The sequence below is a fragment of the Phodopus roborovskii genome, unplaced genomic scaffold (assembly GCF_943737965.1).
Source record: "Phodopus roborovskii unplaced genomic scaffold, PHOROB, whole genome shotgun sequence".
Taxonomy (NCBI): domain Eukaryota; kingdom Metazoa; phylum Chordata; class Mammalia; order Rodentia; family Cricetidae; genus Phodopus; species Phodopus roborovskii.
This window is the reverse complement of record NW_026126514.1, coordinates 3393931-3410085: the sequence shown is the minus strand read 5'-3', so window position 1 is coordinate 3410085 and position 16155 is coordinate 3393931. Positions and strand designations below refer to the sequence as shown.

General features: G+C 40.7%; 1 protein-coding gene across 1 annotated transcript in view; it reads right to left on the bottom strand.

The window, feature by feature from the left end:
- Window positions 1–16155, bottom strand: part of Akap6 (A-kinase anchoring protein 6) — a 418711-nt gene that overhangs the window by 230979 nt on the left and 171577 nt on the right. Inside the window, exons 3-4 of the mRNA XM_051195831.1 lie at window positions 10575–10826; window positions 2636–4399 (exon numbers count right to left, since the gene is read on the bottom strand). Coding sequence (XP_051051788.1) covers window positions 2636–4399; window positions 10575–10826 — 2016 coding nt within the window. The remainder of the gene's footprint in view (window positions 1–2635; window positions 4400–10574; window positions 10827–16155) is intronic.

Here is a 16155-nt window from a genome sequence, read left to right as displayed (position 1 = left end):
AAAGCTTTGTGGGGCTCAGAGGAGACAAGGTGGAAATACTGGTCACCACCAAGGGTGCCATAGTTTCTCTTATTGCCAATCAAACTTTCCAGAAAGGCAAGTGGAAACCATGCATGCATTGCTCAGGTATGCACACTGCTCTGCACTCACGTCCTGAGAACTTGAGTGTGTTTCTTTACCACATCCGGTGCTTAGTTCTGCATCTGAAGTCATTCCTGCCCCCTAGGCTATCAGGAAAACAAGACATATAGGCATACAGCACAGATCCAAACACAGTATAAGAGGATAAGACACTAGTTATTATGGACTGTACTACTACTCTCGTTTCTTCCTGATGACTTCAGGATGGTCTTCAGGACCTTGCAGCATAAGATCTATCCTAGGTGTGGAAACTTCCACTTTCTGATCATAGACTTTCCATATAGGATAGCTCTGTGTGTCTCCATAGCCAAGCTCATCCCCATTCTGACCCCTGCAGCTTAGTTTATGCTTCCTATACTTCTATAGGTCTAAATCCCACATGCCACTTAATGCTCTACACAAGGGTTAGGACTTCATGAGAACTCTAGTGACACCATACCTTCTCCACCTACTGTGTATAGCATTTCCATGCAAAAATATGGGATAGCCTCTCTTGAAATATGGGAGGGGCATAAGAACACATTATAGCGTGAGCTCGAGAGAAGATCGCCTGTTGTCTCTCAGCCCTAGTCTCCTCACTTATATTACCCCAATTAATTAACCCCATTTGTAATTCATACATTAAAATTGTGATAAAGATTTGGACACATAAATACTTGGGGTAAGAATTATTTAAAACATTACGATTATATAGTTACGTGATGTCCTTTCGTATGTGTTTCTCTTATTGGTTGATAAATAAAACACTGTTGGGTCAATGGCCAATGAGGCAGTGAGATAGGCAGGACTAGGAGAAGAGGAGAACTCTGGGAAAGGTAGGCAGGAAAGCCCACCAGAGTCAGTCGAAATGTAGCAGGCAAAGGAATTGCAGGTCCAGCATTTTCTGGTAAGCCAAGACCACGTGGAAATATACACATTAGTAGTTATGGGTTAATAATTAAGACAGAGCTAGCCAATAAGAACCCAAGCCATTGACCAACAGTTTCATAATTAATATAGCACCTATGTGTTCATTTGGGGCAAGGCAGCTATGGAACTGAACGGAAACTTTCGAAACATTTATGCTAATTTTATTTTATTAACTTGGCTTTCCTTTCTTTAGGTTATTCTGTCCATATGTGCTAGTTAACAGCACCTAGCTTTATAGTGGCCCTAAATAGTGTTCAAATATAAGCATACATAAAAAGGAGAGAGAAATGCCCGAGTTGACCCAGGGGTTACAGTGACATTCTCTGCTAAATCTGGGTGGGTTCTGCTTGTTTTCCTCTCCTACTGAGATTTCCCTGAAGAAAATTGTCCAGTCTCTCTAGCACTGCAACAGTAAAAGTAGCTGAAGAACCAACAGATAGAGATTTGCAACTTAGCTTTCCAAGCAAAAATGTCAATCAGTTGGTATGTCTGTCAACCCAGCCAGTTTAGCTTGGAGAACTAACATAGTCTCACCAAACTGATTTCCATTGATATAAAGAGGAATAAGCTTGCATGATCTACCCTCTTTGCATAATGGCTGACATAGGCTTAAAAGTACATCTGAACAACTTTTACCCATACCAAAGTGCTGAACAAATTTTGCAAGGTATGGACATTTATAGGTCAATGAAAACAAAATAAATAATGATCAAATTAACTGGATCTGTTTCCAACACAGTTCTGGGGAAAATTAGTCCTTTTGGTCTAGATACGTCTTAAAGGATAAAACCATAATTTATGTTGTGGAGTTTACATGTCTGTCTGTCTTCAAGGGTTCTATTGCATCCAATATTTCCTTCCAAAGGTACAGATTTAGGCCAAATTAAATTTCTTTTCCCAGATCCCCTGAGTAGTGCATGTAAGAGGTGGCTTAGAAACAACCCAGAGGTCCCCAGAAGGAAGTGGAGTAGAGAAAAACACAGAGGTGGATAGTAAAATGCTTCAAAGGGAGGTACTAGAGAAGTGTAAGCCATTCTAGGGCAAAAAAAGATTTAAAAGTGCTGAAGGTACACTTAGGGGGTAACGGCAGACAGGTCTCTGTGAGATTGAGGTCAGCCTGGTCCACAGAGCGAGTTCTAGAACAGGCCCCAAAGCTACAGAGAAACCCTGTTTGGAAAAACAAAACAAAACAAAACAAAAGAAAGCCCCCAAACAACAACATGCTAAAAGTAACTAAGGCAATCCATCCAGAAGCCCTTGTGTGCATAGCTGCTGTTAGAAGTTGTTTCCCATCAATGGCATCAGTTCACCTTTTATCAGGAACCCTGTTCAATTAGAGCAGTACCAACAGAATTCTAGAGCAGGCAGTGACTTCAATGATAAGGCCCCCGGGGTGGATAGAATGTCAAAGTGTGACGGCCATGCATCTTTTCCATGTCCTTCTTTGATGAAGAATATAAAGTTTAATTTAAAAAAAAAACAAATTGTTAACATATTTGATAATGGAATAGGGAGGAGGTGAATGTTTTCCCAGCGTAGTTATTCCTCAAACTCAGGCAAGAAACCAGATTAAACTTAATCTTACCTCTATTCTTTCCCATATGGCTTCATAGTTGTCTTGGTGTTGAATATCTTGCATTAGCTTCTGAATTAAAGCTGATTTTGTAGCAGAATGGCTTGAGTTCTTCTCAGAGGACGAAGGCCGCTCTGATTTCTCATCAGGGTACTTTTTCACACCAGAGAGGGGCACACATAAGTCCTCATCAGAGAGAATGTCACTCGGAGGCCCAGATTCAATGCTCTCCCCGAGAGAGGAAACTATGTCACTGGATGAACTTGGGGACACCCTACCTAGCCTTGTGTGTGTGTTCTTGCCGTGGTACGTTGGATAAATTTCAGAATCGGAATTCATTTCAGATAGTTCCCAGTCGTCGATATTCTGGATGGGCTCTCCTCTGGGCTTCGGAGGCAAAAGCTTGGTGAGACTTTCCAGTTTCAGCGCCAGCACCTCTGTCTGTTTCAGGTGAGAAGGCAGCGCTAGGTATTCATCAGAACCATACCAGGCCTCCACCACCTGACCGTTCTGGGTGACATGACTTGGAGCAGCGGAACCATCTTTTTGGCTTTCATTCTGTGAAAGAAGAGGAACTGGAGATCTCGTGTTGTCTGAGCCAACAGAGGACTCACTGCTGTGACTGCAAGGGGGTGAGCTGGAGGCCTTCGACTGTGCTGGCGATTGCTCGCTCTGGTTTCTCTGATGGTGCAGCTCAGCTGAGCTCAGCTCAGACTTTGCAGACTCCCTTGCTGGTCTCACTGTGGCTTTCGGAGTCCCAGGAGGCACCGTGCTCGGCACCGCTGCGCCCCTAGTGGTTTCAGCTTGCTTTCCCAAACCGGTTCCTCGTTTAGGTGTTCGGCACTGAGGCACCTCTGCCGAGGTCTTTTGTGGCTTTTTCAGTCGAGATTTCTCCTTATGGCAGTCAGTAAGTCTTCCCAGACTGGAAGACATTTCTTTAATGTGACTTTTGACTATGTTTTCAAGATTGCCGATCCCCACCTTGTGCAAACATTCATAGGACTGGCTGGCACCAGAAGGGCTGCTGGAGTAGGAAGACCTTAACACTAAGCAGAGTTTGGATCTGTCAGGAGTGTCCACTAGGGAGGGGGTGCTTCTGCTGAGCTCTGGCTTCAGGTCAACCATCAGCCTCTTGCCATCACTGCCTTTCGGCTCATTGGTGCGAGTTTCTTTCAGGAAAAGCCCTCGTTTGGGCAATGTGGGCTGTGTGGGAGAGTCCTCGTTATAATTGAAGCAATCGCGGATGGATCTCTTGGGAGTCGTAATTTCACAAGGAACAGGCTGGTTTTTCTTTGCACCCGGCTGTGGGGAGGAACTGGGGACTTGCTTTGCAGTGTCCGAAGGGTGTTCAGCATTAGCCAGTGTGTCCCCTAAGGAAGACATCTCCGATGTCGAGCCCGGCTGCTCGCCAGCTGCTGAAGTACTGTGCTCCTGCTGCCCACCTTCCTTCTCTTCTGAGAGAGTCACTTGAGGTGAGTCCTCACTGGCTGTCTCACAGCTGGAAGGGATGGGGTCAGTGGCCACTGTAAGCAACCCAACACTTCGGATAAGCTCTGGGAACTCCTTTTCCATCTCACTGTAGCTCCAAGAGTCAAAAGGTTTGGTTTTGGCCTGGCTAGCAGTCACGTCACCCACGCCACCAAGGAGATCCTCACTTGGACTGTAGTCAGACAGCTCAAACGCAGTGATACCACAGTCCAGAGATAAGTAATTCTGAGAACATTTGATAGTTAACTGCCCTGAGTCATCCACTTCAGTGAGAGAATCAAGCCGGCCCTGAAACACACAAAAGCGATGGTTACAATGATTACACTTAACGACTGCATCCATCCCACACGGAATCCGAGTCAGTTCAGTTGCTCTGGACTGACCCAGAGAAAGGCACATTAACAAGCCACCGAAATTTAACACAGGCATAGAGACTGTGGAGACCAACCCCAAACTTCCCATTGCATCTTCTCTTTTGTAAACAGTGCATTAATAGTTTCAAAAGCAGGTCAGGCTTTGTTTGTTGCTAGTGGCTCTGGAAACTGGGATGCTGCACATTCTAGAAAGGTGACCTACTAGTTCACTGCCATGCTCTGTCCCCAGCTTTCCCTTTACTTTCACTTGCTAAGTTATTGGCACTGGCCTTGAACTCTCACAGCAATGGTCAGGCTTGAACCTTCCATCTTCTGTTGGAGCCTCCTGAAGAGCTAAGACTACTGCATGACCTGTCTTCATAAGCTTACTTATTTATCTATCTATTTTAACTAAAACCTTAAGGGTTTTAGTTAAAGTAACATGGAGGCAGTATCTTCATAGACCTCTGGGGTTTTTGGCTTTTTTTTTTTTTTTTTTTGGTTTGCTTATGCTATCACTCCAGCACCTACCACAGTGGCTAAGTCAAGAACTATTTTAAGTAGAATCAATTAAGTACATTAATCTCATAATGTTAGATATATATTCACAAATCACAGGAAAGGTGAACTGCTACAATTTTAAAATCCTAACAGAGACTGTTTAGGAGCAGGGTCTTTCTGGCCCCACCTTTTAAAGCTAAACACATCTTATACTTGAGAAAATTAGTGAATGTTCAAAGCTCATCGACCCTGCCCCCTCTCCTCCTCTGCCTCCCTCCCCCTGCTCCCAACATTGCATGTTAGTTACTGACTGCCCTTCTTGCTTGCTTCTGGGGTGGGAAAAATCATTTTTCTTTAAGGAAATGGCCTCCAGTAGGCTGACATGCTCAAGTGGATGGCCCCACAACTTGAGCAGCATAAATTAGACTTGATGGATTTATTTTTAGAGAGAGAACAACAAGTTGAAGTGGGTAGGGGGTGTGAATCTGGTAGGAACTAGGGAGAGGAATGTGAGTTGAGTATGATCAAAATACATTGCATTAATTTATCAAAGAATTAATAAAATATTACATTAAAAAGCTACTAACAATGATGGTTATGTTCCTAAGTCATCCCATTAGGTCTTTTAAAATATCAACTAGTTGAAATTTGTAATATTAACTTTATTGTTTTTATCATAGTTACTGTTCTACAAGGCTTACAAGAGGTTAAAAAGTACTAAAGAAAGGTGTTGTTATAATGAATAAATTTCAGAATTCGGGCAATAACTAAATATTGAAAGTGCCAGCTACCTGCCTTTGCACAAATAGGGGAGGCCAGGGGTATATTTAGTTTTCAAAATCTTGAACAGCAGATGCTCAATAAATAATTGTACATAAATATGTTTAAAATATATGCATTATTATTATTATTATTGAATTTATAAATGTGAAAAAATTCATCCCTCAAAAAAGCAAAAATATCATCAAGAACAAATAGTATCATCTTGGGATGGGGAATATAACACAGTGGTAAGATGTCAGCTCAGAATTCTTGCTATATACTGTTGACCTAAAGAAGCAATTTTAATGGGGGGGGGGGTTCCCTGAAGTTTCTCATAGCAGGTGTCTGATGAGTTCCTTTATTTAGTACTGCTTTGGAAGAGTCACACATTTAGTCCTTTTGGCTCCTACATTAACTCCTGGATATTTTACTGATATATGTAAGCAATAAGTCTCAAGCAGCTATGGAACCAAGGGATGATTATGTGATGGTTTTCCCACCGATAGGTCCCAGAAGCATCACATATACTGTTGGTATGAAGGGCTGTGTCAGAGCTGCTTAGCAATGTCTCTCCTCTGATACATGCTCATGTTAGGAATCTGTTCTTGAAAGAAGAATGCATTGTATGTAGGTGGTAATTTGTTCACTTTATTACTGACTGCAGTCTTATCATCAACTTTAAGGGAGCTCCCTTGTTTCTTTTCTAATTTGAACAAAATCCATGCTTTGTTCCTTACCCATAATTAAGTTAACAGATGCCCAAATGCGCTTACATCTTCTTTCAGTTTGTCAGCAACTGGAGATGTAACAGCCATAACTTAGAAGCTCTTCCCTTCTAAAATGTCCTCGGCTACTCAGCGCTCATTACATTTGTCCCTAATTTAGCACTGCCACTCCTCTCTATCTCAGATCCTACAATCTTATTATACAATGTCCCCTATGTTTTTATTGCTATCATACAAAGTCATGATCCTCTTACCATCATGCCACCTACCTATCCCCACCCCTGCCCTCAGACAGATGGACTGGACTCTTTCTGATCCTTTTTTTTTTTTTTTTTTTTTTTTTTTACCACTGGGTACTCTGATTCTGAATGAATAAAGCAAGCTTCGTTATGATGGATGGTAAGAAAATACACAAAAGTCTTTTAACATCATTCTGACTACATAATAATTCTTAAGAATTTTCATTTTCAGTGGGGGCTGAGGGGGTAACAGGAGAGGATGGGAGGGAGAGGGAACTGGGATTGACATATAAAGCAAGCTTGTTTCAAATTTAAATTTTAAAAAAATGTAAAAAAAATAATTTTCAATTTCTATAGGCAGAAGTTATAAACCAAATAATCCCTATGATTAACTCCCAGATTACCCACCTAAAGTAATACCCCCTTGTTCTATACACAAAGCAGTGGTTATCCAGTTTGTTTGTTTGTTTTTGCTTTTGTTTTTTAAGTTGTTTGATTTAATTCTGCAGACATTTACATACAGTGGTACAGCATGCATGCCATGGGAGAGCCGGTCCTGATGCAGCACACAGGCTGGCAGTGCTTTGTCTTGATAGAAACTAGGTAGTGAAAAGTTCCAGTGCAGGATTACACAAATGTCATGTTGTGAATATTCTAGAAGACTCCCCACAGAAAAGAACATATCTTGTAAAGTATTTACTAACTATGTCATGTGGCACATAAGAACTTCTCACTCATGTTTGCTGAGGCAATGCCATCAATAAAATATCATGACTTACATAAAGTTAGCTCTTCCAGCTTGATAGATATAATGATACCACCTCTAAATGAAGGTGCCCACCCTGGCTACAATCTAAAACCATGTGAGGATCAACAACATTATGAAAGTGACTGCTAAAGTTTACTCATAGTTCTATGCCTGGTGTCTTATATATACTAGGAAATCAGTAAAAGCTAGGAGAATGTAGAAGAGAAGGGAGAGAGGGAGGGAGGCAGGGAGAAAGGATCATTAAGCTAGAAATCAGTTGAAAACTGGATTGGTTTAATTCAGTTTAATTATACCTAGGCTTTCGTACTTAAGCAGCCACTTAACTTTTCTCATTTCCATTTTCTTATCTGTAAAATGAAACTATTTACCCCTTGCCTTCCTTGCTAAATAGGACAGATAATCCTGTCCCAGGATCTTGAGTACATTTTGGTGTTGTTCATTATACAATTTGAGCTTTGCTTCAAAGAGTTTTGTATGCATTTGTTTGGTTGTTTGGTTTATTTTATTTTAGGCATATACCTGCCATTTTGATTATTATGTATTGTCTGCTCAATATTCAAATAAAGAATAAAACTCATGTATTTTGTCATGTCAAGGAGAGAGAAATAGAATTTGCCACTTTCTTGTGTTTCAAACTCACTCTCCATGTTTCACTTCATGTGGCTCTGAAACTCAAATGAACTCTGGTAATGAACTGCCCTCTCTGGATGGGTATCTGCTGTTCTAGTTTATCAGTGTTTCTGGTTTTTGGTTTTTTTGTTTTGTTTTGTTTGTATGTAGTTTTACAATTTCATTTTCATTCTATAAATCTCTCACCACTGAATGCATTCTGAGGAAGTTATCTGAATTGCCTGCCATTTTCCCAGTTCTAGTGTGCTAGTAAAAGCAAACACATCTTTCACTTCTCTGGAATCACTCTAGAGTCATGAACAAATGGGATCAGAAAAGGTTTCCAAAATGTGAGAGCAGGTAGAACCTGATCCACAGTAGACACCTACAAAGCAGTGGCAGACAGGCTACCTTTCTCCTACCTTTCTCACAGCATATTTCTGTCTCTCTGCAATTATCCTAAAACTGGCCTCAAAAATAAAAATGTACTAAACTGCTTCAAATAAAATTTAGAAATACATTTTTAGTTCTTCTTGTAAGAATCGCAATGGATACTACATGATGTACATTTATGACATTGTTAAGAAAATATTAGCTATTATCAATTAGCTCATTGGCTTTTCCTCCATTGTGTGTGTGTGTGTGTGTGTGTTTCCATTTCATGAATGTTATGAGATCAAAAACAAAATATAATCCATAAAATGGTAGGAATAAATCCAAGAGTACTACTGTATCTTCAAATTCCTATAACAAAGATCTGGTGATCAACTAACTCATACTTAAAAAGTCACTATATAAAATAAATTTCTTTGAATCAATTTTCATGTCCCTTCCAGCAGTAGATAGGAGGGTCTGAATAAAGATCTCTTTAGAATATTGGCAAGTATCCCTCATCCCTGGTTTCCATTAGCACTTATACTCAGAGATGGTCAATTTATAGAAAAGATGGGCAGTTGGGGCCTATAGTCTCTCAGAACCATGAGAATCACACCTGAGAGCCTCTGGGCTTGGGAAAGGATAACATATGAAAGCCACTTTCACCCCACAGTTCCAGCCACAACAGCAAAGGGTGTTGACTGCAAGTGGAGGGTGGCAGACTTAGAGGAGAACAAAGCTGATTTGGATGCCCACAGACTTCTAACCGACATGGATTTTCTACAATAGTATCTTTATTTTGAATTAGTAAGAGTGCATCATGTCTAAAAATAGGTGCAGATTTGTTTCGTGGTGTTGAGAACTCAACAGCCACTGAAACACTAATAAATTAGTGAAGTCTGCAACACTTGTTATGAAGCTCTCACAAGAACCTTATAAACATGTAGAATGTTTTCCCAAAGAGTAATAGCAAAGTACTAAACTGAGCCAGAGAAATATAAAGACAAACATCACATATCAGTCCATGGTTTCAACAACTATATCTGCACAAATACCTCTTGAATACTTATATTTGAGAATATAATTTGAGAGTTTGAATTGAAAATCAGGTGCCCATTGCTTGGGATTTTGTTGTTGCTGTTGCTCTGTTTCAGCAATAGGGACTAAACTTGAGCCTTGGGCACAGTAGATAAGCACTCACCACTGACTACTTCCAGCCTATGTCCACTCTTAAGCTGTTCATCAAGAATAACAATGAACTATTTAAAGGACTCACAAAAAAAAAAAAAAAAACAAAAACAAAAACAAAACCAAATAGAAAAAAAACAGAAAAAACCCACGAAGTTGTTTGATTTGCTATATCCAGATTGGTTTTCTACAGCAGGAAGCTAACCATGAAGGCTCCCTCAACTAACAATGTATTTGTTCTCAAACTGGGATGCAATTCTCTTGCTATGGCTCTAAAAGCTTATTTTTACAACCTGATCTCTGAAATCAGCTTTCAGTCCCCCAGCTTTGTCTTAGTCCCACAGTTTGGCCCTAGCATCTGCACCTCTCATCCCCTACTAGATTCAAATCTCCTCACAAGCAGAAATGGTTTATTTGGGGGTCAGTATTTTATGTATATTGGTATTTTACCCCTTAGTGGATATCTATATTCTATACGCATGCCTTATACCTTTTGGGACCAGAAGAGGGTGTCTGGTCACTAGGAACTGGAGTTACAGATAGTTGTGAACTGCCATGAGAGGGTTGAAAATTGAACCTTCCTCTGGAAAAGCAACCTGTACTCTTAACTGCTGAGTCATTTTTCCAGACCCTAGAAATACTGTTTTGCTCATATTCTTAGTATCTAGTACACAAACATAGTAAATGTTAAACAAATATGTATGAAATAACTGAAGAGGAGGCAGGAAGTCAGAAAATGCTAACACTTCTGCACAAACTATTTTGTATGTCAAAAGCCCCCTTCTTACTCTAAGTGCCTTAGCTTCTACTCACTCTACCCAAACCCTAGTTAAAAGACCTGCTTACTTATTTATAAAAACCTCCTTCTTACATATCTAAACTGAAAATGTTTTCAAATGGAAACACCTGACAAAGCATTAGCTGCTGTCAAAGGCCACTCACCTCCTTTGTCTCTTCGGAGAACGCTTGCAGAATGTCAGTCTGCCTGGTGTAGTTGCCATTGGCGTCCTGCAGACCTTGCAGGATGCGTTCTCGTAGGACCAGTACAGATACGCGGAGCTGGTGCCAGAGCAGCTGTACTGCGTGGATGTCTACAATGACATTGACCGAATAGGACAGCAGCTTGAGGGAGAACTCCGTCTCCAGGAGGGCATGGATCTGTTCAACATGGTCAGAAATATCTTCACAAATGTCCTGCAGCAAAGAAAGGTAGTGTATGAGGGCAACTTAATCTTATCCTGAGGAGTAGGGGTTACAAAAGGTCACTCACCAAATACAAGGGCCAGATACCACAGCATGTTTTATCATCTGGCCTCCTTTGTTCGGACTCCATTACTCAGTTGCAGACATATTCCTGTATACTGGCCCTTCTACATATGCAGGAACGTTGGAGTCTTTCAAACTGTTCTATCAGGTATTTAAGTGAGGGTTCAGCTGAGAGGTTAGTTCTGGCATTCTCTGTCCTCTTTTTACTCTTTGGGGTTCTAGAGAAGGACTAGCAGCTGCTCTATCTGACACTGGTGAGCTATACTGAGCATACAATATTTCAGAATAGATGTGTCAGTCCGATGTCTAAGAACAGGGGAAGGCTTCAATGTGTTTCCTAGGAATCCCAGGCCATTCTAAATTAGCTATGGAATTTTCAGTGCAAGGAGCAATGGTTGATCCCCAAAGCATGCCATGATTTAATACTTAAAGTCCCAGTGAAAATCTAAATTTCCAACCCTCTCTTGGCAAGCTGAGATGCAAAGATAAAAAAGAACCAAAAAAAAAAAAAACTTAAATAAAAACATCACTAACTCAATTTTCAATCACTTTCATACACTATTGCATGGGTAGATTTCATATCTGCTATGGCAGCTGATCACAAGTCGCCCAGTATCCTTTGCTGTCAGAGGACAGACCCATGAAGTGCGGCCCATGAACAATCCTGTATTGGTCAGTGTAAGGGGCTATTGAGAATCAAAACAACAAACACGTGCCATACAAGTGAAAGTCTGTCAGTTTTGTGGTGCCACTGATTTTTAAAGCTGGGGACCTTAGTTAAGGCAAAATTTGAAGCATCTGAATTCTGAGCCCCAATTTCAGTGTTAAAACAATCTTTCTATGCCAGAAAGATAACCTTCTGGTTTCATGTATATGCATTCCGGTTGGATTTTTTAAAAGGACTTAAACTGTATTGCATTGACAGATAACATCTGGTTCACATTTTCCCCTCTTCATACCAACCATACCTTCGCCTGAAGTAATACTCTCACTCTGATGAACCCCAGACATGACCCCCCCCCAGTATTCTGGAACTTCTCGGCCCTTAGCCCTATTCCACCGACACAGCTCTGTTCTGGACCCTGTCACCACTCCATCTGGGTAACAGCATCAGTGGTCTCTCATACCACCAATCCTTTTTTCTAGTTTGCTTATTTCCACTTCAGATATCACCTCCTAGGGTCCCAGCCCCTCCCCGCCACCCCAGCACAGCAACTGTGGCTAACATCCAGACACTCTCCTGACCATCTTTCCAACTTCTTGTACTCCTGGCTTTTATTTATTAATAATATTAATTATTAATTATATATAATATATTATATATAATAAATATATATTAATAATTAATTATATTAATAATATAAATAATATTTTTTATTATTTATTGATCTGTCTCCCTGAGCCTTCAGATGCAGAAAACTTCAAATATCTAGAAAAGAAAATGGCTTTGTTACCAGCCATTGAACTGAACCAGTGAACTGATGGCTCACTGTCCTCTCAAGTTCAGCTGCTGATATATGCCAAGTTAAATAGATTCCAGTGAACACATGCCTCCCAGTGCCTACCGCCCAGTTATATCACCTGCTGAGAGGAACACCAAGCCAGCTAGACCAGATAGCATGTTGACACATCAGAGGGCTTCGGTCTCATTATAACATCATTATAACCATATAAAACACATCCATCATGTTGATATCAGGCTGTGCCCTGCTCTGTTACTCCATAATGTGTAAAACAGAGCTTTTAGGCCTTGCTTTTCCCTAGGTGACTCCAATTAGCAATCAAACTTTGGCTCCACTTTGAGTGAAAAATGCAGGATGACTCTGCACCTTGTACACAAAAACACTACCATCCATTCAGCATACACCACAAAGCACAGACCAAATCCCAAAGGCAAGAAGATACCAACTATAAACTCACCGAACTATACTGGGACTAGGAGAATACATGGGTTCATTAAAAGCATACCAGATTGAAATAAAAAATAAAAAAGCAGACCAAGGAAGGGTGCAACATCCTTCCATGGACCCCTAAAGAGAAGGTCACTGCTATGGGCTCCGCCAACCTGTCATCTCACTTCTCACTGTTGTGTGCAAAGAGCAACAGATAGGGAAATCCTGTGTACCTGGGGCTTCAGTTTAACTCAGTCCCTACTGCTGACGACCAGTTCAAATTGTCAGCCCACCTATTTGTTCATTTCACAGCATGGCCTCTTTGGCATGTGTGGCCGTGTACCCCACCTTTGGGACTTGCCTCAATCCTGACTTGCCTTTGTGGTGTCATCTAAAACCTCCATACCTGCCTGTACAGTGACAATCTTCGCTCAGCAATGCCCCCTGGCTCTGAAGGCCTTCGACTCCGATGTTGCCTCTTTAACCCTTTCGTAGCCATTCTATAACCTACATGTAGATATAATTACTACATCATGTAAAACATGTGACCAAAAAAGTGAGTGTTCATAAGATTATGATAAAAGAACCTGAACTTCCCAATGGCCAGCTATTAAAGAAAAGGGGACTACTCGGCAAATTCCAGCCAATGAGACCGGTGTGGCCAGTTTACTATTATCCAGTGAATTCTGACACATGGAAACAGACAAGCATGCGTCTCTATGTCTCCTGATGCAGTCACTCATGACACACCAGAAGTGTGACAGATCAGGCCAAGTCCAAATTAGGTCAGAGAAGAGGTGGCATCCTGTGTCCTGTGACTCTTCTCCCTTCATGGAAGCACTGGTGACAGCATGCATATCAGGCCTCCTCATAACTCATAACTCTCTTCTGGAAAAGTCCAAAGCCCACTCTTGCTCCAGGGTAAGGGGTTTCAAACTACTGGCTCCCCTTTCAATGCATTGGACAGGAAATAGTTCTGTGGCTTTCTCAATGTGCTTGGTTATTTGCCAATAGCATAGAGTGGGAAAAAGAACCTCCAGACTCATTCAGCAATAGCTTGAATAATCTTTATGCCACTTGCTCAGAATAGACTAGAAGGAATTTCTCACCCATCCCCAGCACCCAGCACAATAGATTATATATAGCCATGGCACCACATGCCAAAACCCATGCCACCCATTCCTCTGACACATGATTTGACTCCTTCATAGTGAATGTAGGAATGTAGTCAATCAGGTGATGGGTCAAAATTCCCAGGCAACTATCCAGGAGAAACTCTTCTTAAAGGGCACCAAGGATTCACTGGTGCCAATCAACCATCCCCCTGCATATCTAGAAAAGGAAAAGTATATTGGTACAGTCCCCAAAGAAACTGATGAACTCTGAAAGAGAAAAATAGATCACCCTCCCCACAAGCACCCACTTCGCTCTGATGAATAGTCTGGCAATGTGCATGTGCAAATCTTATTAAAATTCTAAAACTAAATAATGCATAGCATGATGCAACTTCTTGGAATCTATAAATTATTTCATGCCTTCTACTCTGTTACCAATTGCTTGGCCTGACCAAAACCATATGAACATGTAAACTGTAGAATAAAAGCTCTGTGTGTGTGTGCACACACACGTGTGTGTGTGTGTGTGTTGGTGTGTGCATGTTCACACACATACCCACACATGTGCATGTGTACACTTTTGCACACTGAGCATGCATGAGCATATATGTGTGTGTGTACCCACTTCACCAAACATGGACTTTGCTTTAATTAGACAAAAATAACTAATTCTGAACTATTTGCTTTCTAATGATAGGAAAAATATACTTTCCTCTGTTACTATACATAAATATTAAACAACTATTTACAGAATAATTAGTTCAGAGATCTAATAGTTAGCTTCTTAACAGTTACCAGTTTGCTGGACAGTTATATGAAAGAATCTGAATCTAATCTAGGGATTAGAGACTTTAAAAACTAATTAGTTGAATGGTTGCTTCCCAGCAGGAACTGTCTGAAATTTGAAAGTTCCAGTAGGTCTGACCCTGACTGGTTAGAAACCCTGCAGGTATTTCACTAGCAAGGTAAATTGGAAACATAGGGTGGGATGCTGGGCCAGCCTAACTGATCCATGTAGAAAATGATTCTTGTCAAGACCCAACTGTACCTGTGACTTGAGCAGATGGCAGCTGGAAACTGCTTTCAGGATTAACCCTCTGGTAGATACACATTTGATACCCAGAGAAAACTAAGTAATAAATAAGAAAATCACTTTTAGGGAGACAAACAATCCCTTCATGGTCAGATTTTTATCTACTTATCATCTACCAATCTATCATCTCTCTATCCATCCACCCATCCATCTTAATAACAGATACACAAAGTATTTTTATCTGGCATTCAGAGTACTGATGGAAGAGACACAATATTTCATTCCACAAGTAGAATTCTTAAGCACGTAACATAGCAATGATTTATTAAGCTGATAAAGAAGCTAAAATGTATAGGGAATTATAATAACCCAACAGATACTGTTTAATTTCAACTTATTTTCTGTTTTGATAGAGCAAAGAGTACTGGTGGGCAGGAATGTGAATCTAGAGGGGGTTAGATCAGAAGATGGGTGAGGATACTAAAGAAAATATCAGCAACAGATCAGACATAGATCCCATTCCATCATCTGTTTAAAGAGATGCAAAGTGTCTCAGTCATCCTTCAGTGGGGTGGGTTAATTTGGAAACATCCTTTCTGGTCATAGTCTGAAATTACCCCATGTTTCCGTTTCACATCTGATTCTTACTCAGATTGCTGCTGGTCTCAGCCTTTTCTCTGATATAGACTTTTATTTCTATCTGACTTCCAGATTCCTCTCTTATATTTCCAAAGATTTATCACCTGGAATAATGGGACCTTGGAATGAAAGGTTTGAACCATCTACGACTTCAGATTCAGACTTTACCTTCAGAGCAGCTCCCACCCCTTGTCAGCAATGTCTAGGAACAAAGAGGATCTTGGAATTGTAAAAGCAGAAGAAAGGCATAAAAGAGAGAACTCATCGAAGTGATCAAGGCAAACTTTCCTAGCCTTTAGACATCTGCCTGGCTGTTACCATGTACTACTGTCATGTATGTAGGGATAAATGAAAGTAACTACACCTAACTTCCTATGATATTATTTAACAACAGGACACAACTTCATACAAATCCTAATGACTTACTTTATCACCAACAGAATGCAGCTAACTTTATTCCCAGAAGATTTATTTCCGTCTATGAATGTTCTTCTTAACTAGGCTGTAGATTCCATGGTTCTTTTTACACCTAGTGGCTACCAATCACACATGACTGAAAACAATACGAATTTTGCTTT